Raw genomic sequence first — 24,629 nt, 5'->3', positions numbered from 1 at the left:
ATATACCTCAGACAATAGACTGTGTCCTACACAGTGTTCCTGTGATTTCTCTTGTAGGTGTCCACTTTTTCTGCATTTAATTTTATACATCTTCCCTCGCTTGATGTTATCGCCTTCATGATTCACTTTGTGTGGTGGTAATTAGTTCAGTGTCTTCATTTTCTGTGCCCTAAAAGAAATCCTGTTGTCATTCATTCATAACGTGTTAGTACCTTTCCATAATGTGATCAACGTTGAGTACCATGTTGCCATATATTGTATGTTGTCCAAGTTTCAGAGGGATTATTTCTTGTTCATTATTAGTAGTCTGTACAAACTTATGTACTGCTGCTTGTAACCTGATAATAAATTGGAAAAGAAAAATGAAAAGTATTAATCTGTGACATGGAACATTTCAGTGCTAGCAATGCAGTTGAATAATCTGTCATGATTTTTAATGACAGAATTAACAATATCGATGTTCTGACAGATTGTTGATGGAAAGGAATATTACAATGATCGTGTAGAATTGTTTGTTGCTAGACTTGGTTGCTGGATCCCACAGGTGGGATGGGTCGTCATGTATCCTGCCCTTAGTATGTTAAATGTTACATACTGTTTGAATTTATGTTATTTTTATGTTATAACAGGGTATAAAGTTTGTAAAAACTGTGACTCGTCTGATGGAGCGATTGCTGGAGTACCGTTTTATCATCACAGATGAGAATAAAGAAAATCGCATGAGCTGCACTGTCAATCTTCTTGTGAGTATGCGTTATTGTTGTTTTATTCTTGAACTGCCTGTATTGTTCGAGTTAAAGAAAAAACAGGTTAATGCGAATAAGATGCAAAGCTAGAATGCCAAGTAACTGATATTCAGATTCCCACCAAATAGAAGGATTTACACTTTGGTGGACACTGGCATTTGACGTTTGAGTCATTGAATCATATTACTGTAAAAACAAAAATTGCAGTAATTTTGAATTGGAAATTCCGTATTGTTAATTCTTGTAGTTTCACATTTTATAATTATTACACCTTTTCTGTAAGTCTCTTATTAGTAACTTGGGCAGAATGTTTCATTTCATAATATAAGTCTTCTCTAGTTTAACATGCAATTTCACACAAATTAGATAATAATCTTTCAGACATGTTTTTTTTTTATTTCTCATGACACAGGACTTCTACAGTGAGATAAACCGCAAAGAGATGTATATCCGCTATGTAAACAAACTGTGTGACTTGCATCTGGAGTGTGACAATTACACAGAAGCCGCATATACACTGAAGTTGCACAGCAAGCTGCTCAACTGGTCCGATGCTCCCTTGCCTCCTTTGTTGAAGAGCCATAAGTACCTTAAGTGTCAGACACACAGAGACCTCAAGGAAGCATTATACTATGACATCATCAACTATTTTGACAAAGGAAAGGTGAGATATTGCTTGTATTTTCATGTAAACTTTTACGTGTATTCTGTCTGCCAATAGCAAAACATTGTGCCTGATTAGGTAGTACTCTTGCTACATATTTTGGAGACCCTGCATTCAGATCTGGGCCTGGACGCTGACTATCATGACTGAGATTTTCAGTGCAAACATCTTTAGTTGATTACCCTTTATTTAAAAGACATCAGAAGTTCTGGAAATTCATGTTTTTAGATGTGGGAGTGTGCTCTAGCCGTGTGCAAGGAACTGGTGACGCAGTGCGAAGAGGAAATATTTGATTACATACAGTTGAGCTCACTTCTGAAGAGAATGTCACAGTTCTATGACAGCATAATGAAGCAGATTAGACCAGAACCAGAATATTTCCGTGTTGCTTACTATGGTCGAGGCTTTCCAGCTTTCCTGCAGAACAAGGTATGTGTATGACTAAAGTACATAAGTGGTAGCTTTCAGAATGTTTTAGAACAGAAGCCATGTCTAAAGAATTGTTAAGATAGACTTAACCTCAATCTTCATCATATTAAATGACGTCCATATTTCTTCAGGTGTTTATATACCGTGGTAAAGAATATGAACGTCTGAGTGATTTCAGCAGTCGTACATTGAACCAGCTACCCAATGCAGAACTCATGAACAAGCTTACTCCACCTGGAGATGATATCATGGAGTCTCCACACCAGTGTATCCTTTTTTATGTGTTCTCAATTATGTAATTCATAAAAATGACTACCATATATGACAGTATTTTGTATGTGGTTTTTGATGCCCATCTCTCGCTATTCTTTATTAGCTGCAGAAGTGATATTAAGTTTTATTTATAGGTGGCTTCGAGTTTGATTTATTTATCTTTCTGCAGTACTGTAGAAAATGTTTGGTGTGAAAATTTATTTGTAATAAATTTGATATCAGTTGGTTGTACAGCTGTCAAACCTCTTTTCCAGCACCCGGAGATGTAGTTATTTTTAAATCAGTGGGTTGGCTTATAAGTTTTACATCCAAGTTTTCCTTTTAAGTTGCAAGGACTTCATCAGTAAGTTTCAGAACTGGAGTTTGTAAGTGAAGCTGTGCAAATATGAATCCTTGGAACATTTTCGTGTTCCTGACATATAATAAATTCTTCTCGGGCTACGAGCCGTGTAAGGTGGCCTGAGAAGAATTTATTGTGCTTACTCGCTGTGAAAGTTTCAGATTATACATTCATAACATATGATTTCTTTATTAATAATTTGTGTTTTTCCAGAAGAGTTCCACCGTATCCATTTGAGAAATATAACATTTTTTTATGTGTTAATATTTTATACCTTAAAATTTATTCAGATGTTCAGATTAATAAAGTTGAACCTCTAATGGATGACCGTAAGCAGCGATTATCTGGTAAACCCATTAGTGACCAGATCCTGCGATATCACAGGTACATGATTTTTTTGTGGATTATAAAATGCTATAAATTGACATTTTTCATTACCCTGATCCAATGTTGCTGCTGAGTGGTTAGCACTCATGCTTCATTTCAGCAGGTTCTGGGTTCAGATCTCAGCCCAGAGACCTGGCCTGGTTTTCCTCAGTCACTCCAGGCAAATGCCAAAATTGCACCTTAAATTAGTCCATAAGGCTGCAAAATGACAGGTGAAGAAAACTGTGTGTAGCAAGATCTGTTCAATGAAAAATGTGTCTGGAATTTTTTAATGAAAATTTGAAGAAAAGATTAAGTTGTATTCGCTTAAATGCTGTTTGTGTGCTGATAGGGTGAATGATGTGCAGAAGTTTCGCTTCTCCCGTCCATTTCATCGTAAGGATCCACTGAGGCTGTCTGGTGGAGATGGAGATAATGAATTTGCAAGTCTCTGGCTAGAACGTACCGTATTGGTCACATCGTATCCACTACCTGGAATTCTCCGTTGGTTTCCAGTTACCTCCACCGATACATATCAGGTAAAATAAATTTATTTTACAAATTCTTTTAGCTGCAAAGTGAGTATCATCTAAGGTTAAACATAGCACGCTTACAACAGACAAGAAGTACACATAAATTTGTAGGTAGAAGAACTGGGAGATAATATTCAGATGTACTTTGAGAAATTGGTTGTGCAGGTGTAAACAGGATTGAATGTATGAAGGGTTAGGTCTGATAATGGAGTTGGAGGTTCAGAACAACAGTAAAGTCTTTGAATAGTTTAGTTTTGTAGGCGCAGACAGTAGTTTTAATTTTAAGATGAAAGCTAGATTATTCCTTTGTAGGTGTCGCCATTGCGAAACGCTATCGAGACAATGGAAGTTACCAACAAAGCTCTACGAGACCTCATAATAGCTCACAGAAGTGATGCTACATTGCAGTTGAATCCTTTGAGTTTGAAGATCAACGGCATTGTAGATGCTGCTGTGATGGGTGGTGTGACAAATTATGAGAAGGTAAATATTTTGGAAATTGTGCTACTCATGGTTTCTGTGGGTATTTTAAATTTAGATTTGCAGAGAATGAAGATTGTGGAGATAATTTTTGTGTGTGTTGGTTGTAGAAATAGTGCATCAGTGGTGTCTTGGCTTCGCAGATTTTTACCTTTCTTTTTTAATTTGAGATCTTCCAAACATCAAGTCATTCTGGATAACTGATGTTACAGTTAATTGTATAAGTTAACTTATCATTAAAGCACTGCAAGAGTTAATGTAAGAGATACAGTACATAAGGCAAGTATTGAAACCAGCCTGTTACGTGCTCTGATAATGTCGCATAGCACACACATGGGACACCACTTGCGGCACGGTCTACATGGCCTTATTCGTCCCCTTCGCATCGTTAGCTTGTGCGACTGGTTTCAAGACTGACCTCATGTATTGTAACTCATCATGTAAATAAATGCAAAAGTTAAATGTATGAAATAACAATTATCATGTAAGCTTTTGAATATTTAAGTTATCTTTTTAGTATTCTAAGGCTCAGTTATATGAGATACTTTATCATATATCCCAAAGAAGGTTTTGAACTTTGATGTAAAATGGAAGACCAATATGAGGTCAGGTTAGGAAAGATGTCTCAGAGCAGAAAGGAAGCCTGGCAGAAGAAATTGATGGGGAGGAGTTGTGCGAACACAGAAATAACCGGAGAGGCTTGGAAATATATTACATGATCAAGAAGATTAATTCATTATATAAGCAGTGAAAGGATTGTTTATGTAAGCACATACACATACATATATACTTGTAAAGATCTGCTCCTCAGGACACAGATTTAAGCTTTCCCCTTTTTGTGCGTCATTGTGATCTTATGTGTGTAGGCATTCTTTACACCTGAGTATGTAGAAGTGCACCCAGAAGATGCAGCTCTCATCACCAAGTTGCAGGATCTGATTGCATCACAAATTCCGCTCTTGGATTTATGTATTCAAATTCATCGTCAGAGGGCTCCTCCCTCTCTTGGGCCATTCCAGCAGCGACTGGAGGAATGTTTTGCTGAAATGCAGAATCATGTAGAGTCCAAATATGGAAAGAAGGTAATTGTAATACAAATTAATATTGGTGAAAGAGTGCTCTGGTGGAATTCACTCAGTAACTTGTAAACCAAATTTTATTGAAATTTTATTACTTTATTTCAAAGATATATACAGACAGACTGATAGGCAGACTTGTCTTTCCCTGTGTGCATTCATTTCATATACTTATGTACTTTGCACAGGTAATGCTATTAATATATGGTGCCTTACCTGGGGTGACCAGGGTAATTTTATATTCAATAAGCAGATGATTTCTTCGCAAGGCCCCCCCCCCCCCTCTCTTTTGACTTTTTTTCTATTTGCATGCTAAGTTAAAATATGAAACTTCTTTGTCGTTACAGACTTGTGATTTGAAACTTGAAAGTGCTCATTCTGTAACGATGAGGAGACAGTTCAGTACTAGCAATTCACACGCAGATAATCGTCTGTCTGAAGCTAGCCTCACGTCATCAGAGTAAGTACATTTCTTGTAAACATATGCAAATTACGTGAAGTTAAAACATGTGTTCACTTTCAGGTGATATGTGATACTAGCAATAGCATATGACTCATCAGCATTGACATGATTGATCCTCTTGTGTGTTGAACAATGGTTTTCCTCAGTCCCACCAGAAAGATGCTGGTATAGTTTGTAAAGTAGGCCATAACCACTTCTTTCTAATTCTTTAATCATTAATTATTCTGTCATTGTTATATAATCTGAGCTACTGGCATTGTAGTTAATTAAACCATAAATAAAGTAAATTAGTAATTCTGTTTCGTAAAAATAATGACAAAGTTTGGTGCGTCTTTCAGGATATCCGCAAAGCATTTCCTTATTGTGCATTCAGCTGTGTAAGATGAGTCTTATATACATTAATGTGCTTATGCATATTCTTGGGTAGTTCGGTGAGTCATATTTAGTAGGAAGCAATTTTATGTTGATAGAACAATAAAACCCAAACTTTAGATAATGTGTCTATAGGAAACAACGTTGAACTATAATAATTGGCCTAAATTTAGTGTAGGCCTCTGCAGTCGGTGTTTGTTACATATGCTGCTTCTAGTGAAGGGTGCTTCGTAATGGTCTACATAGTCAAATATTGTCTGTGGCTCCTTTTTTGGGCTGTATAATTTGGAATAATTGGTCTTTAAAAACTTGGGTGTGTTAACAAAAAGTGTTGCAGCATTTCTTATACTCTCCACAAATATTTAATATTTGTTTTTAGAAACGTTCTACCTTTTTATTACCTCTTTCAGATTTCAGTTATTCTTCTTCTGCTTGGAATCCCTGTTTTCTGAGCACTTACGTATATCTTAAGAAGAACTTGATTTGCTTTTATCTGTCACAAATTAATTGTACATACATCAACATTTTTACTAATGTAGTTACTTGTCTTACAGAAGGTTGTGTGTTTTTCTGTCTGTAATACTAACTAAAACTGCTTCTTTTGCGAACACTGTAATTTAACTCGGTTGCCATGTGTCTCTCTGTTAATGCCTTTTATGGTTTCTTTTTGCACTATTTTTTAATATCAGGTTTGTGTGGGTGTGAAACTTGATCTCCCTCTGAGGGAATAACATGATTGAGTTTGAGAATCAGGAGGATGATGAGGGAAATACAAAATTGTACAGAATTTTAGGTACAAAATATGTAGATAAGATGCGGCCGGGGGGGGGGGGGGGGGGGGGGGGGGGGCTTCGGATTAATTGGAAGGATATTAAGTGAGTTCTTTGATGCAGAAAGACACCATGGCTGATGTTTTTGATTTCTGAAAGAGATTTCTTACCTCAGTATTCATTTTAATTCATTAAATTATAGTTTATTAAAGCATGTAATTACTGTATTTTTTTATTTATAAAAATACTGGGTAGGAACATTCTGATAAGTGGAGGTTTTTGTACTTAGGGTAGAATTTGAGGAACTTGAATTTTAAAATTTCTGTTTAAATGTGCACTGAGGTAAAGAAATCTCTTAATCTAGCTTTTCAATTGGTTTTATTTTGCATGTTGATTGGTGCCTGATCACTAGAGGGAGTAGGTCACGTGTCTCAAGTCTAACCCGATCACAGGTTACTACACTCAAAAATTTTGCTACCACATTCAATTTCTCCAACATCAATTCATCTAACACGCTGGGAAGGTAAGGTGTTATTCTGCTAATATGCTTTTAGATTGCTTGGTGTAAGTGTTTCAACCTAATGTGCCTGTCTTATAAATCTACAGTCGTTAACCCATCTCTTCATTTCAAATATTTTTTCGAAAGCAAGTAAGTTTTGGCTGCACAGACTTGGAGGAGTCCACTCACAATAGCTTATCTGTCACAGAGTGGAGATTTCACTGTGATGATAGCTGTGTATGAGAAAGGTTGAGTAGAGAGTTTACTGTGACGATATTAGCAAGCATAAGATGTCAGTTTTTAACGTGCTGTCTTTACTGCGTAAACTGGAATGCAGAATTGTACACTACCAATCTATAAATAGTAACCAGTAAAAAAGGTTGGTTTCAGTGGTAAAAATTGTGCATACTACTGTATGAATTAATCTTATGGTAATTAAAGGTGTTTCTCAGCGGATCTGTAGCCACACCAGCACTACCAACTTGGAGTTTGGTGACTTTCTTTTCCCCCCACATAATTTTTATCTGCGCGTCCTTGCCTTTTACACAGGTCTGTAAAAAGGAGAAGTCTGTTGTTGACACATTTGTTGTGTTTAATATTCGTCTAACAATATATTCAAAATAACTGTGTATATGCATAACCTGAAAACAGGTAGTGATGTACTGGCCTTGTTTTGTTTCCTGTGTGTTTTCTAGGGGCCAGGGGTCCCTTGCAGCACCTACCCTACAGCACCACTCCACCCCCGGCCTCACACTCTCCTTGCACAGTAATGTTAAACTCAACCCTCACAGCATTTTCTCATTTCTTCATCATAACAATTAAAAATTATAATTGCATGTTTGCAGTTCAGATGTATGTGCACAGTCATCATTTTAGTTTCTCAGAATTTCTAAGAAATGTTTTATAGCTTTCATTTTTAATAAATAGTTGTATAAGTTTCCCTGTTAAAATAAAATGTTACCATATCATAATGTTGGAATGAGAGGAAGTTAAATGCAATCGTGTATATTCTGAAAAACATTTGCTTGAAAGAGGCAACTTGTTTTTTTTTTGTTTCCAAATTATGGTTTTAAATAAACCTTGTTATTTAGATAAGGAGGCTCTCTGTCGTGTTTGTCACTGACAAATACTGTATTGACATTTCTTCTTGTGCTTTGATGAACTAAACAGTAAAACTGGGTATGTGTCTTAAAGGTGGAATGTTTTGGCTTTGATAATACATGTGTAGTGTAATATGACAAGAACAGGTGGGATCCGTTCGCTACATATTAATATTAATTTCACTTTGAAGACGTGTGTGCCTTTAGGCGTGTGTTAACTGTGTACGATCATTTGTTAGCTGTTTTTTGTCAGTATGTGTGCCATCCTGATTAAACAGATTTTAATGATATTTGATAGTGCAGTTGATATTATTGCTATACATGAAGGTAAAATACTTTCGTGTGTATCACAGTAAATATTCTACTACACTCAGATATGTTTCTGGTAGACATTTTACTTTTTGGTAAGATGAACAGTTATGTATTCTATCATGTATCACGTATTGACTTTGAACTCCCCATATTTGATACACTGTGTGCTCTGCGAGCCATGCCGCCACCCTCCAAGTGGCAGTGGTACACTCCGTGCTGAGAGCCCCTGGCCTTATTTGTTTGAACGCTTATGTTTATACATATCCATCCTCTTATACCTTTTGATCCCTTGGCTGCTGGGGACCTACACTGTCTGACTGCCTGCCATGTGGCCAGCAACTGGTAATTATACTTCATGTTGGTGTGTATGATGCATAGTTCTCAGTGATAGAAGCTGTGTTTGTTATTCTCACTGTGGGAGTTCGTCAGGAATGATCCTGTACCATTTTGTTTATACATTGTTTAAGTAAATGCATTAGGTGTGAGTAGAAGAAATTATTGCCAAATTTGCATCTCTTTAACTCTGTCCTGGCTGAAGTGCTTAAAAATTGTCTGAATGTAAATTGTCATTTTGAGCCTAGTACTTAAAAGTATTGTTTTTCCCCTGTTTCCTAGTGCCATCTGTTGGAATGTTAATATGTAATGCTTGTATAGATGTATATAATACGTGGAGGCACTGTTTCTTCCACATATTGGCTCAAAATATCAAACGCAGGTTTTTCTTGGGGTGGGGTGCAGAACAAGTTGGGAGAGTGTTAAGTAGGAAAAATGTTTTGACACAGAAAGCTAGAAGCATATTTGTACGTTAGTAACAATAATTGTTGCATGCCCATTTAAGCTTCCTGCATTTCATTTTTTTCATTTAAAGTTACATATTTCTAACATGGGGTGTATAAAACTGTTCGTTACACTCAGTGTAATGAATAGTTCGCACAAGCCACGTATTAACTGTTTTCACAGTGTTTATAAACCAATCAACTGTATATTTTGTTAATACGATGTTCATGAAGCACTCCTGATAAAATATTCATGTTTTAAATTCAGCTGAAGAATTTGTTGCCAGTGGAATCCTGTAAGTATTGTGTTTTGAAATTTCTAGTTTTCGTTCTCATTGACTTTCTTTGGATAATTTAATAATGTCTTTGTCGCAAATGCGCAAAGAAAACTATAAATTTGAAAATATGCATCTGGCGGGAGAACCACAAGAAATTCAGTGTTTGTATTATCCTTTGCATGTAATGAGACTTCACTTGGGAACTAACTTTTCACACACACCTACAATAACATGGCCACAAGAAGAAGATCGTATGGCACTGTTTGGAAGCTGTGAAGTTGCTTTTTTTAAATAAGATACTGCCACATATGTAGATTTTCTCGTTTTATACTAAGATGCCCAGTCTCTGAGCTAAGATGTGAACCCATGACCTCCCAAATGTGAAATAGGAGCACTAACCACACATTCAAGTCAGCGACACATATTCATTGTCACTTGTTAAATGATACGTTAAATTATTAATTACTTTTTGTCTTCATAGCATGGATAATTAGTCATGTTCAGGTATTTTGAAATACGTTACAGTGAAACCTCGATGCATCGTTTTCGGCGGGGGTGGGAAATAAAAACGATAGATGCGGGAAAACGATAGATGCGGGAAAGCATTAAAAATTTAAAAAAAAACAATGTTTCTCTTTCAAAGTTACTTCTTTTTACCAAAAAAAGTCTTTAATGGACAACTGGTTTGTCGAAACTTTACGTTTTAGACCAAACAGAGTACTTTCCACGTTCAAAATGTTTTCCTCGTCACGTTCGCTAATATGGGCATAAAAGAACGACTTCACTTTTGCCAATGCAGCGTGTGCTACGGCAAAACTCGGCACAGCTTCGGGCTCGCATTCGTCGTCTTCCTCACCGCTCCCACCCCCTTCGCGATCGTCTAACAAATCATCAATCGTGTCGACTCCGCATGTAGCAAGCTCGCTGTCTACTGCCGCGTAGTCACCAAATTTAACCACGTTTTTCACGGCGCCAAATCTATTCCAGTCTTCGTGAAAGCCATCATGCTCATCCACACTGACGTTAGAGTCTGCTTCTGAGCGAAGTTCACACCCGTAGCCACCTTTGTGAAAACAATTCAGAACAGTTGGTTGGGAGACATGCCGCCAAGCTGCCACTGTGAAATGAATTGCTTGTAGCACGTCAATTTTCATGTTGACATCCTTCCCAGCATCCATTGCACATACAGCTGTTTGCATAAGGCGCTTCTATACAACTGTTTGAAAGATTTTATGATGCCCAAATCAAGCGGTTGCAAGACGCTCGTGCAATTTGCTGGATACTGCACGACTTTCACATTTCGTAGAAATGTCGTGTCCTTCGGATGAGCGGCACAATTATCAACAAACAGCAAAATCTTTCTGCCTTGTGCGCCCATGGAGGCATCCAGAGAACTTAAAAACGCCGTAAAGATGTCTGTTGTCATCCAAGCCTTTTTGTTGGCGTGATATTTCACCGGAAGTTTTTTCATGTTTTTGAAACAACGCGGTTTTCGTGATTTTCCAACTACAATCGGAACCCGTTTGTCACTACCGTCACTGTTAACACACAGAAGAACAGTAATTCCGTGTTTTGCACGTATTCCCCCGTGGCAAGATTCACCTTTCAATGCCAGAGTCCTATCCGGGAGGGCGTTGTAGAAAAGTCCGGTCTCATCCGCATTATAAATGTCCCGCGGCTCATATCCCTCCAGCAGTGTTGGCAGTCTCTCGAGCCACAGCTCCGTTACTTCCACATCCACAGCAGCACTTTCGCCGGCTAACTTCTTGTAGACCATACCATGTCGTTCTTTAAACCTACTAATCCAGCCATTCGACGCTGCAAAATTTTCAATATTCAGTCTTGCGGCTATCGTCTTGGCTTTTTCCCGCAAGATGTTGCCATCAACAGGAATTCCTGAGGCCCGCGATTGCTGGTACCAAGTGAAGAGGACACTTTCTAGCTCACTGAAAGTTGATTTTCTTCCGGATTTCCTTTTTTTGCATGAATTACCGCACTTGTCAGTTTGTTTTCGGATTTCTTTCTTCTTTGCAACTATTGAATTTAAAGTAGATGGTGCTAATCCAAGGCGTTTAGCAATGTCGATTCTTTTTTCAAATGGATTCTTCTCCACTTCTTCTATGATTTTTAATCTTTCTTGAAGAGTTCTGACTTGCTTTAGTGGGCGAGACATGGTACAGGAATAATAACAAAATAATTAACAGGAGTAAGAGGAATAACAAAATATTTACGGGAACCACAACAAAAGTATAGACTGGAACAATAACAGGAAGAATGGAAGTACTGTTACTGCCGAACACGACGAAACGTAGCCGTAGAAGACACTGAACCACTGGAAAGGAGATGAACCAGAAGAATGAAAAGTGCCGCCAGCCTTTCCTTTGTACTTGTAATAAAAGCATTTGTGAAGAAATTCACACTGCACATGCCATTTGGCATCCCTGGAACGAAATATGAGTGCACCCTAATTAAAATCGTAAAATTTCTGACAATGAGCACCGCCATTCACTCCAACTATCACCCCTGCACCGCTGACCCCTCATTCCAAAAGGATCTGTGCTGGTTGGGCGACATAACAGGTTACCGCTACTGTGTATTCCAAAAACATTGTGCGTCTTTCGGTATTAATTTATCTCAAAACCCAGCATTTTAATTTCTCAGAAACGATCATTGCGGGAAAATTGTTGGCCGGGACTAAGATTTTTGAACGATCGATGCGATAAAACGATAGTTCGAGGAACGATAGAAGCGGGAAAATGTAACATTATTTTATATGGGATGTATTCGGGACCGAACAAAACGGACGATGCATCCGGGAAAACGATAGTTCCGGGAACGATAGATAGAGGTTTCACTGTATTACAGTAATCAGTAGAATTTATTTTTTGTCAAAAAATTATTATAACAGGTTATCAGGTTTTCTAATCCCGGGGTTCACCATCTTTGTTGTAGTGTGAACTGTTCAAAAATATGAGGTACGCCAAACAAACAGTACTGTAGTAATAGGCACACTTCATGGTAGACTGTTCTTTTTGTGTCATCACATTTTGCTTAATGATAATTTCATTATTCTTCAAAAATTTTAAATAAGTTAATTATATGTGGAAAAATATCTGTTCATAGACATCTAGCTCTTGACTTCACATGAAAATAAAAACTGATGAAGAGAAGTCAGATGGAATACCGCTTGGCTTGTTGCATTCAGTCGCTTGGAATTTAGAGCATGAACCTATTGTCAAACAGAAATGTGGAAACTTCATGTCAGACTTGTCATATTGAATAATTTTATATTCTTTTCCTTCTCCATTAGCATGTACGTGGTTTAAGCATTGGATGATTTGAGAGTAAGTGAGTTATTGCTACAAATTAAATTCTGTTAATGAGTGTAAATATTATTTTTACCCTTGACTTTATTTTTATTTACCTTTTTGTTATAAGAATGTGTGCCTTGAGACGTATTTAAGCTGTGATGATTATTTTTGCATCATTTCTATTTTTATTTGGTTATTTTGGAATGCACAAAAAATATTTAACTATCTTTTAAAGTTCTAGGAATCGTGTGCATTGTTGTGTAAAATTATAAATGTAAAATTATTAGATTAAAGATTGGATTTGTACACACATACTTTCTTAGGACTAAGTTAATTTTTTATGCTTGGTGCATAAAAGTCTTTTACCTGAATCATTACAGAACCCCCGAACCATGCTGAAGAACTCAACTGTTGATAGAGACAGTGCGTCTTGGTTATACCTCCAAACTGTTAATGTGATTGAGTTTTGTTACTATTTGTCAAGTTTTGGTGACATGGCACATGCACTGTATCAGATTGGTCTTTTACGTATTAGTCTGCATGCTTCTGTGTTTTATTGTTGTATATTGTTTTTTATTATATTTATACTTATTCTTTTATTTGAACTTATACAGAAATGTATACAGTATATTAATAATATTTAACTTTAGTATGCTAAACGATTACTTTTAAGAAGAACAAAGTAAAGTAACATAACCTCTGCAATGAAATAGTCATACCAGTATATTTGTTATAAATAAATACTCTTTCGTGCATCAGAAATATTGGAATGAATATTACAGTTATATGTGTTGACTTGAATCATTACAGATTTGTTAAAATTAAAACTGACTGTAGCTACGCATATGTTCTGATTTGCCTCCAGGGCCACTGTGTCTCATTATGGCAATTCTCCAAGCAAACAACACAGCATTGGATCCCCTTTGGTGTCCTCGAGATCACAGTCTATGTTTTCTAAGACATCAAGTTCTCCATCACTTAAAGGGACATCTAAGCGAGATAAGTCAAGCAAGGAAAGTAAGAGGCGGTTGTCACGCAAGAATGATCGTGAGTCATCGTCATCTATTCAGTCTTCCACATCTACTAGTCAGTGGTACACCACACCAGAACAGGAGCTATCACCTCCGATATTCACTTCTGTGGCCACCACGCCCGTGTTCGAACTGCGGCAAGAGGTAAGTATGAAGTATAATATAACTAACAAATGTAGGTATTTTGGGTTCAGTGGCGAGCACGCTAACCACTAGTCCACTGAGGGCGACTGGAAGCCTCTGTGCTTTCAGGAAGTTCTATATACAACTTTCTTCAACATTTTCTTCAGGACTTAAAAACGTTTTGTTTATAAATACTCTTTGTTCAACACTTTATTTTCTGTTGTTTCACAGCACGCAAGCATACACACAATCACTGTTCAAAGAATGACTGTGCACAGGTCTGAGCCAGCAAGATATTTATGGTTAGTTTCCCAGGAAGAAGCAACTAGCCTGTTGATCTCATATTTCAAGGTCATCAGTGTCATGATAAACTGGAGTCTCTGTATTAGTGTGGGGCACACAACAGAGCCTGTTCTCCTTCCTTTTGAAAATGATACAAAATACTAAATTTTTTGATTACGTATTTTTCTATAATTCTTTTAAGTTAACACCAAAGCGCCCATTGCGGTCAGAAGTTGAACGTGAACGTCGTATGAGTCGCCCATCAAGCGGACAGTTCCAGGCATCAAGTCGATTCAACACCACTTCTGTTCTGAATGCAAGGTTCAATGGAAGCAGCACTACTCCATGCAATAACCGTGACTCCATAGGTTAGGCTTATTTCTGTCACATCTATTCTGTAGATTCATCTCATCATGACATGCAGATGTCCGTACCATAGCATTTGGGGCCATATGATTAACGTATTAGAATTTGGTCCAGTAGGAGAGGAATCAAGATAGCTGCGTTTTGGATTCTTGTGCTGTGTTATCTGATAGAGGTTCACCAACATTTTAGAGATTCTTGTGTCCTCCATCATCAGTGTGCTGAATAAGCCATGTGCAAGGGATTAGTTCCTTGTGTGTGGCTTACTTATCGCCCTGATGATGTAAGCAGCATGCATATCTGAAACTTAAGTAATTTTTTACCAGATGACACAGTGAAACAACCCAGAAGACAGCCATCATCATACATTCCACTATGAGAACTTCAAATCTCACTGATATAGGAATTGCGTAAGATCCGGTTTTGATTGTAATATCACAGATCCCGTTCCTTTTTCTTTCAGGAACCACAGACTCAACAGCAAGTGAGGAAGATATGATTCCTCCCCCTTTGCCTCAAAAAGCAAGAGATGCTGACTATTGCAATCTTCCAGATGAAACGGACTCCTTAGTATCTGATTCTCTGCGACCACCCACCACTCCTCGAGTCAGAAATAAGGTGCGGCGCACGTCTCTGTATTAATTTATAATGCATTGAAACCTGCCGAAAAAATGTGGGTTGAATGGAGATCTACCTTCATCAAAATATTTCTCTGAAAATCAGTGTAAAATTATATCTGTTAAAATGAAATTTATTGCAGCAATGAAAATGAAAAACAGAGACATTAATGGACTACGGTCTACTTGAATATTTTTATCATTTTCTGTAATTTATCCAAGAAGGGACAATTTTCTATCAAGTGATAAGCGTAACTGTTGCAAAATACACGCAGAATATTTTTATGAAGTAGTTGAAAACTGAGATGAGATAAAGTACGTTTTATCATTACAGCAAAGCGGTTGAACCCTCACCAGGCAATTTATTTACCCTACAATACACATAATGAAGTTAAACAAGCAACATCCAAGCTGTATGTGACCTGAAGTCACGGGTTGAATGAAATCATTTCATGATTTTGTTCACAGCCGCCACCTCCAGAGCCTGTTGAGAAGGAACCGCCTCCAACACCACCACCAAAGAATCCAGGTCTCAAGCCCCCGTTTTGTTAGACCCTTGTGTAATCAAAATATTGAGATGCTAGGTTTGTGAAACATTTCAAGACTCGGTGAAGCTGCTTACATCATATCCAGCACAGCCATGACATCAGACTGCAAAGTTCAGTTTCTGTATCATTAACCTAAAGGTAAAGTGCTTCATTTCTATATTTACCAGGCAGTAACAGCAACCTGACCACTGTTTATTTATTTAAAAAAAAAAAAGTTTTCGTAGTATCAGTTTAGGAAAAAAGTAATTTCGTGTTCTATAAGACAGCCCATGCTACTGTAAAGCTCATTCTTAAGACAGTATTATTAAATACAATCAAATCTGTACCTTCTGAATTTATTTATATGAAAGACATTGTTATACCATATTATACCCTCCAGATTATTAGGTACACAGGTTTTTTTTCTCTCGTCTTTTTTGTGAATGGTCTGGTATTGCAACCTCAAAATAATTGCTAAATCTCGAGAAGCTCTTGGTTCCTTTATTATGTTGGCTAGCCTGTGTCATTTGGTGTGTTTCCACGTGCATGCTTTGATTTATATGGTAGTTCCATTTCTGGAAATACATAACACAAATTTCAAAATTTTCTACATTAATGTAATGTTTATAAGGAGTCGATTATGAGTTAAAATTTTCCTATAGTTAACTCAGTAATTGTGGTAATTTTTAGTTATTTAAAAGTAAAGTAACATTGTATCAACATAGAAAGGCATTTATTTGAACATTCGGGTATGGTGTTATATAAGCTCCGTGTCCCACTACTAATTGCTTGTCTTCATGTGAGCTATGAGATATACAATCTACAAAGTGAGGTTGAGAGAGGCATCAAATAACTTTGTATGCGAGGAAACAACAAGTAAATAAGAGGTATTCTTAAGGGTGTAAACTACGCACGTGAGAACGCAGAAACTGAGGATCCACAGATCAAAGTATACATCAAAATATACAACTATGTACGTGAATTGTATTATTCTTTTAAATGTCACAAATATGCGGTCTTTGCTGTTGAGAATGTTCTCAGCAGTATTTTGAGTAAAACTTCGAGAATGTGCGAGATATGTTATATAAGTAGATACTTCTTATATATAATCATTTGTAAATAAACCCTTGTGGACACAAATATATGTGTTCATTTGTGGTGTTTGTGTCTTTGAAGATTTCAAGGTAATTCAAAAATTAAAGGCAATGTAATTAAGGTTTCAGCAAACTAATCGCACGATGGTTAAGAGTTATATTAATTTTTAATGTAATCGACCACGTTTTCTATGCACTTGGTCTAACGATCTCGAATCTTTGTAGTTGTATCAGAATAAAGTGGTTCCAGTTGAGCATTGTGCAGTTCTTGCGCTGCTCATTTCCGTAATTGGTGCGCATTTCAGATGCAGTTTTGTCAAGGCTGATTCTTCTGTCGTTCCAGATACGCCAATGAATCTGCTTCTTAATCTCAGTATATTTTATTGTTCACCCAGAATTTGTTGGTGTCAGTTTTCTGGGTTGCAATTCCATGTTATCTTTTTGGTGGTTACCAGCATCCCCCAGAGGCATCTACAAGATCATGTGGAGTCACAACCCAGAAGACCAAAATTGAAATCTTCAGTGCCTTGCCAGCCTCAAGTCTCAGGTTCCCAAAATGCGCAATCAACATTCATCTTCTGGCCTTTAAATCTTTCCGCCTATTTGTAAAATTTCCTTTGGCCCATACAATAATTATTGAACTATTTTTTCATAAATTTCTAATTTTTTTCACTCACACACGCTGGCCACAAATATTTAATCACGTGTCAATAGTCTTCAGTAGTAAATTATGTCTTGGAGCAGCCGTATTAAACGTATCACAGTATGATATTACTACTCAGAGGAGAATGAAATTCAGCTAGATGCATAGTGTTTAATACCGCCAACATCACGTTTGATGAAAATTAACGTTGCCTTTACTTTTTGGCTTTTTTGTTATAGAATTGTGGTGTTTATATGTCCAAAATCTAACCAAAGTTTCAAAGTAGTATTAAATATATAATTTTTATATTGATGTGATTATGTATTTAAATCAGAGGTTGTATAACTTTAGTTTTTCTTTCGCTCCCTGATTTCTCTGTTGAGGTATGCAAGAAAATTCATAATGTTTTGGAAGACAATTTGTCTCTGTAGGTACATATTTATGATATTACTTAAGGTTAGTATAAACTGATGAATTTCAATGACGTTTCAACACCAGCTGCAAATGTGGCCAAAATAATTTGTTTGTTTAAGTTTTCGTACATTTAAGCTGAAGCTAAAGATGTGCTTGCCAGTTGATTTTATTAGCTTCTGCTACAAAAATACGGTTGGTTGTCGAAGGGAGTGGAAAAACTCGTAGCCTTGTCTGGTAATGCTTTATTAGTGTTGTAACTACAGTTTAACATGATCCACACAAATAAGTAGTAGTGTTTTATGTTACCAATTCTTGAACACCCTGCCATATAGGTTTAGGTTTTTATTTAATGGTGTTCGTATGACATACCATTCACAGGTATGTGGACATAAGAGAAGAGTTTTTTTGTAAGTTTGTTGAGAAATATTTCTTGACGGTAACTAAACATCTAAAGACAACTTAGTCAGCTTGGTGTTTTTTTGGGTGAAATATGGATGTTTCAGTACGTCTTCCTGCCTTTATTTATCATTCTTATATTTTATGCCATCAGCGGAACATGCGCCCATACCACTTTCTACTTTGTTTTACCGATTTTTGTTATGTTTCTGCTTTCGGATCTTGCCTAAATCATGGTTTCATATTTTACCCCAGTAGGTACATACAGCATACAGATTTTAAACGTTGTGCCAGGTATTTTAAGTTCTGTTATTATATTTTATTTTAACATCATCCCTTGCCTGTTATTTAAATTACAGTATGTATAAAAATTAAAAAAATTAAAATTCGCTGTATTCATGTAAGAACTCAGGAAGGTCAGTCTCTGAAACATTGAATTTTATTAGAATTTTTACTTTTTGTAATTGGTGTCATTCAGGATATCTCAGTCAGTTTAGTGACTGACTATGGACTGGATGACTGGGGTTCAGTCCCTGACTTGGACAGAGAATTTTTCCTCTGTGTAACTGCTGCAAACTCAGTCATGTTAACAAGTAATCAAGAAACATTTTGTTCCAAATTTCACACTGAAGCAATTCATATATCACCTACATGCTGATGGTAAGTTGTTGAATGCATTTTTTGTGAATATGGACACTTCTTGTATTATTCTGTCCAATGCCAGTACACTGATGGGACCAAAGGACAGTTTCGTACTGTATTCTTGTATTGCTGTGTTTATTATTTCTCCTGGTCTAGTATTAGTGATTTTTAACTTACATTAGTACATACGTATATTATATAAATATATTTTAAATATGTATAGCCAACTTTTCTTAATTTATGTGTAGACCAAGAGTCAAAGATTTTTTAATTAATGAGACATATTTTCTGTAATAATATACAGCTTTGTCTGTTTATTCATTAGATTTTGTAAAAGAGGATATTTTATATTTATAAAGAATTTTAATGTTAATGAATGTGTTGTGGCATGTTGAAAATTTGACAGGTTTGTGGTTCTTTGTAAACAGTGATGCCAGTGAGTGATGTGAGCGTTGAACATGATGTATTTATATGTTGACACTTGTGTTTCGACTCTCCAAACCACAATCCTGTTAACGGTACTATTAAATACAGGAAAATCAGTATCTTCTCTGTTTTCGTTTATAATGCAAAATCTTGTTCCTTGGAGAAATATGTTTTCATCTAGCTTAGCCTGCCCAGTTCTAGGCTAGTCTGCCCTCTTCTAGACTAGCCTAGCATTTTCCACTCAGTCATCCCTAACATATTTTAGGCTAGCCTTGCGTATTCTAGCCATGTATTAATTCTTCTAGCACTGACTGTCCAGCTATAGTCTGTCGCGTCTACCAATCACGTGTATTTCATTCTGTTGACGATCTATGCGTTCTTTTTTCTTCTGACAGATGGCGAGAGTGCGGTGTGAAAGCTTCATGTCTGACAGTTACTATGTAGTACTATGAATGTGTACTAGATGGTGTTGGTGGGAACAGCGGCAGTCGGCAGTCAAACAAAAGAAAGAAGAAAAGTTAATAAGGAGGGAGAAAAAGAAAGGTAGGAAGGAATAAAATAACTTAGTTGGGACAGCATTCTTTGCCCGAGGTGAATATAGAGGGGTATTAATCCGTTTCGTCACCGAAATCGTTGCGATTTCGCTGGATGTTCTATTTGACCACAGTCGATTCTTTAGCGCAGAGATTGTTCATTGTCCATCGCTGCTTCGTGACTTGACAAACGTTTAATGCATAAAGTGATCACTGTGAGGAATTAGTCAGCGGGTATGTTCAAAGATATTGTCATAGTAACAAGCAGTTTTCGTACGGCGACCGATGGAAACTTTCCCCGCTTTGGCTTCTACGTTAACGAGTGCAAAGACCACATTTGGCATACGCGTGGCGTGAGTGTGGGGCACTTGTTAACGTCACTTCACACTTGTTGACGTCACAGTTGCAGAAGAAAAAACTGTCCACGAAGGACGTTTCGTCACGTCGGCGTACTAAGTCAGGGGTTCTCAACCTATTAAAATCCGTCGCCACATTCGCCCTTTTTTGATTCACGGGTCGAATTATGTGTGGTGATATTTTGTTGAAAGGTTTTTTTTAAAAAAAAAATCTACTGTGCTTGTCGTATGTTCGTCTGGGTTGAATCTCTTTGTGGTCTTTTAGATGGTTACCAAGATTTTACCTTGAAGATGGAGGAGATACATTCTTCTTAAACGTTGGTAAGCAGCTACGGTCAATATTCTCCGCCGTGCGAACCTCATCTCAAAAATTCAATATCAAACAGGTTCACACACGACTCAATAATTTTGTTTATGAAATTTTTGAGTTACTCGCTTAAAATTTAATACTGGGTTTGATTCAGGCATCACAATTTTTTTTTATTTACACAGCGTGACATAATATTATATAAACGTGCGCGGGTCGCACAAATTATTTCGGCGACCCTCAAGTTGAGAACCCCTGGTTTACGTGAATCGAGAAACCACGTCATCATCGAGTATCTTCAAGTTTACGGCCGAGATTAGGTCAGGAGGACATCAGAAAGTCAGATAATTTGAACCAAGACGGTTCTGTGACGTTCCGAGCGCTTATGTCTGTATTTAATTATATTTTTTCCAGCAGTCCTTGCAAAACTTCGTTCTCGCTTCTCCTTGTTGCTATGGGGCCCGCCAATGGGTTCTGGCAATGAATTCTCTTGCAGTAATGTCAACTTAAGCTCGAAACAAACCGCTGATCTGTATTTCGCGCCGAGGTCAAAAATGCGTGGAGTAGTACCTCCACGCCCCCACACTTCTTAATATTCTTGTTACTAAGCGTAGAACAAGTTTAAAATTTTATCTAGTAACTGTTCTTGTCAGGTTTACGTCTTCGGATTCTGTTTTCTGTTGTAGAATTGACATTTTATGCTGGTCGATTGGAAATGTTGAAAGTTCGAAATAAAATGACGAGGAATAGTTTTCAAAAGCATTTCGCCACACCGCACCCAGTTCTTGGCTGTCGTCGGCCTTGGCATTTGGAGTCGAGTCTTTGTGTAGTGCCACAGAGACAGGCCTTTGTGGCAAGATCTATCACCTTAATGGCAAAATCAGTTATGTCCGACTGATTATACTGACCCAGCACGGATTAGTCCCCTAACGTCGTGTGATTTCAGATTCTGTAATGTTGCGTCCTGTAGTCTGGTAGACACTTAAAGACGTTTCGTATAAACTTACTGCTTCCATCATCAGGGCGATCCCACGGCTGTCTTCTGGGTTGTGGCGCCGTGTACTCTGGTAGGAGTTTACCAAAGTTTCAGAGGTCCTTGCAACCTCCATCATCAGGGCGATGAGTGGTGACTCGTCTCGCGTGATGATGGATGGTAAACTTCTACCAGACTACACGACGCTACAACCCGGAAGACAGACGTCTTTAGACTCACGGCCATGTGAACCTCAAATCATACATGGTCTATTTACATAGCAGACCACAAGGGGACACTTCGGTCTCGTTTTAATATTATCTAGATTGTCGGCTTTAATACAGACGTTTTACCGGAGCTCTAATTCCGCGAATGAAGGTCTGACCCCGACGAAAGACCTCAGATTCTCAAATGCCAGATCAGATTAGAGCTGTGCGGTGTCTGATTATGAAATCGGCAGGCTGTTATGCAAGGTGGTTCAATCTATCGCAAGGTTGAATTGGGCGCTGTTTGACGCCAGTGGCACGCGACCCACTATTAGGTGTTTTAAGGGCAAAGCCATCATCATAGACACGAAGAGACGACGAGGCTATTGGTCAGAGCCCGCGCCATCGATAGTAATTGATCGACGTTTCAGAGGTGCGAACTGCCTCCATCATCGCCCTGAAATAACTTTCTGCTGGCAAACGTTGATGTTAGAACGGGCCACGAAGCCTCTCTTTGGATTGCTTTGATATTAGAAACACAAATTTTGAGCGCTTTGTGGATTAGGCGTGGTGTCTAAAGGTCTGATATTAGAGGTCTGCTACCAGAGACTTATTTAATATAAGTTTAGGTTACTTAACGACGCTGTATCGACTGTAGTAGGTATTTGGCGTTGGATGATCGCTTTTGATGAACTTGGAAAGACTGTAGAAGTATCAGTTTTTTGTTGTGAGGTACTGTACCATAATTCGTCTTTAAGGAGTGGGGGAACCCACAAATAGGCCCGTGTTCGCTGAGGACAGTGGGAAATAAGATCTTCTCGGGCCAGCAGCCCCGTCACTTGGTTAAACTCTGCAGAGTTTTAACCAAGTGGACCGAGAAGACGCATCGAATTGTTAACACCCTTCCGTGTTAACATTTCGACCCCCGTTTTAACCATTTCGCTAGACTTTTTTTTTGTCGAATTTAAAATCATTTCCTCTGAACGGTCGTCAGTGTCCAAACAGAACAAATACTAGTCCTGTCAGATATTGTTGCTTTGTATTTATTTCATTAAAATGTTTGCAACGGTACTTTTAATGTCAGAACTGACTGCAAGTCTCAGCAGAATCTGAGCAAGTCTGGACGGAAGGTTGCTTACTTCTGTCCAATGACCTTGAAATCAAGGTCAGTACTCCAACAGTGACCTTCCTAATTCCCCAATCGTCCTTCAACAAGACAGCTATGTCTCTCGTACATCGACATGTTTTCCCACTGAACATTCCAAGTTGCTCCCCCCCCCCCCCCCAAATCACTTTTCATCCGATAGTATTTTTCCTGATAGGGAATATCTGCACGTTCTGTGTCGTGTTCCGGTCCTTGGGTCACGTGGGTGTGCTGGTTGGACTGTCGCGTTGTAAGGGGACTGGAATAAAGCGATAGAGAGACGAATATTAATAAGGGTTATAAAGGAGAATACAATGCATTGGGCATGGATCACGCATAGGAGAAACACAAAATTTTAGTCGAAAAATCCAGAAGGTTCGTAACACGCGGCCCGCGTACATTTTTCAAACGCTGTATATCAACCTGTGTAATTAAAACATGCTACCAGTTTTGTCTTAAGATGGCTGTCCCCTGGGTCGTTGCGCCGTGTACTCTGGCAAACGTTTACCAGTGTTTCAGAGGCACTTGGTGGGTTAGTTTGCAGGGAACTTTAATGTCGTTGCTATACCAGACCTTGATGAGCAGATATATGCCTACTTTCTACAGCTACCAGCGACTTTCTTAAGAACAAGTCTCAATTCTTATCCCACACAAATTGTATGGTATTAATCGATCAAATTAAAAGAAACGCGGATCTTGCGAAAAATTCCAAAATACTTTCCGAATCGTGCTTGCAATCTTCAGCTAAGACTTTTCAGAGAGGCGGTCGTTGATCGAACAATTCTTTCTTCCGAGTTGAAATTCGTGCTTATTCTAGTGATCGTGGATACGGACCTTGGGTCGGACATCAGATAGTCTTATGTTTTCTCTTTCCCATGTTCTCTCTCCAGATAAATGCTGGAATAGCGCTTTAAAATATGTCACGACCGCTTCCATCCGCATTACTTTTCAATTCAGTGTGGTCCGACATATCTCGTCCGTAGCATGAAACTTGTTCGTCGCTTTTTTTTCCATAAAATGTTAACATGAAACTTCCGGTTCCATAAAAGTGGATAATATCTTGATCAGGGAATATATTGTCGTTGAAAGATTATGCGGTTAGTTAACAGCAGTCCTACTCATTAAAAATATATTAAAACACTTGTCTGTTAGTTTTATGTTTCGATGTCAGATCAACATAAATTGATGTCTTTAATCTTAGAGGGTTCGTGACTGGAAAGTTATATGTCGTGTTGTTGCAAGCAGAGGGACAAGCCAGAAGTGTTGCTTCTTCTTGGTGGCAGGGGCAAGAACGAGGAGGACCTGTTGCCAGACGTGTTTCTTTTTGTTTTAGAAAAGGTGTGGTAGTCCAGGTTTGGGTGTGGTACAGTTTACAACCCAAATATACTCTTACAACGTGAATGCAAATCGAATTCCTCCCACAATGGGCGTCGATATTCACGGTATCGATAAATAGTTACGATAAGGAATAATCGATTGTCGCTTCTTTGGAATAAATACTTAACAGACAAATTGTTTTATTAGAGTAATGTGCATTTCAGATTTCATCTTCATTGAACTGCCTTGCCGAATAATGGTAACCGCATAGACTTGTATCAGATATGTACTCTGATCGAATCTCGTCGCATTTTTAATCTCTTCCGTGTGTGCTACAACCATTCTGCACATGACGATATAGCCCTCTCTCAACACGTGTGTGTTTGTGTGACGTAAATAAGACCAAATTCATACTCAGTAGGAGCATTTTTGTGGCATATCCTTTTT

At 37.8% G+C, this 24,629-nt stretch overlaps 2 protein-coding genes across 6 annotated transcripts in view; both read left to right on the top strand.

Moving 5' to 3' along the window:
* Window positions 1-19,465, top strand: part of mbc (dedicator of cytokinesis protein myoblast city) — a 38,089-nt gene extending 18,624 nt beyond the window's left edge. For 2 of the 5 annotated variants that reach the window (XM_022057472.2, XM_022057469.2), the window contains 14 exons: window positions 630-743; window positions 1,159-1,410; window positions 1,639-1,839; window positions 1,971-2,106; window positions 2,743-2,836; window positions 3,171-3,357; window positions 3,664-3,834; window positions 4,698-4,913; window positions 5,255-5,367; window positions 6,925-7,035; window positions 13,654-13,963; window positions 14,427-14,592; window positions 15,051-15,205; window positions 15,673-19,465. In XM_022057472.2, coding sequence (XP_021913164.1) covers window positions 630-743; window positions 1,159-1,410; window positions 1,639-1,839; window positions 1,971-2,106; window positions 2,743-2,836; window positions 3,171-3,357; window positions 3,664-3,834; window positions 4,698-4,913; window positions 5,255-5,367; window positions 6,925-7,035; window positions 13,654-13,963; window positions 14,427-14,592; window positions 15,051-15,205; window positions 15,673-15,756 — 2,310 coding nt within the window. In that variant the 3' untranslated portion in view covers window positions 15,757-19,465. Of the gene's footprint in view, window positions 1-629; window positions 744-1,158; window positions 1,411-1,638; window positions 1,840-1,970; window positions 2,107-2,742; window positions 2,837-3,170; window positions 3,358-3,663; window positions 3,835-4,697; window positions 4,914-5,254; window positions 5,368-6,924; window positions 7,036-7,706; window positions 8,678-12,787; window positions 12,822-13,653; window positions 13,964-14,426; window positions 14,593-15,050; window positions 15,206-15,672 lie in introns of those variants that run through there. The other 3 variants (XM_022057471.2, XM_022057474.2, XM_022057473.2) reach the window with 3 other exon arrangements.
* A 288-nt stretch (window positions 19,466-19,753) lies between these two features.
* Window positions 19,754-24,629, top strand: part of LOC110826642 (uncharacterized) — a 48,462-nt gene continuing 43,586 nt past the window's right edge. Inside the window, exon 1 of the mRNA XM_022057482.2 lies at window positions 19,754-19,889. The gene's annotated coding sequence lies outside the window, so the exon portion shown is untranslated. The remainder of the gene's footprint in view (window positions 19,890-24,629) is intronic.

Source organism: Zootermopsis nevadensis, unplaced genomic scaffold, assembly GCF_977971745.1.
Source record: "Zootermopsis nevadensis isolate Lab colony 2312 unplaced genomic scaffold, Znev_1.0 Znev_ptg000028l, whole genome shotgun sequence".
Classification (NCBI taxonomy): domain Eukaryota; kingdom Metazoa; phylum Arthropoda; class Insecta; order Blattodea; family Termopsidae; genus Zootermopsis; species Zootermopsis nevadensis.
This window is presented reverse-complemented; position numbering and strand designations above follow the sequence as displayed.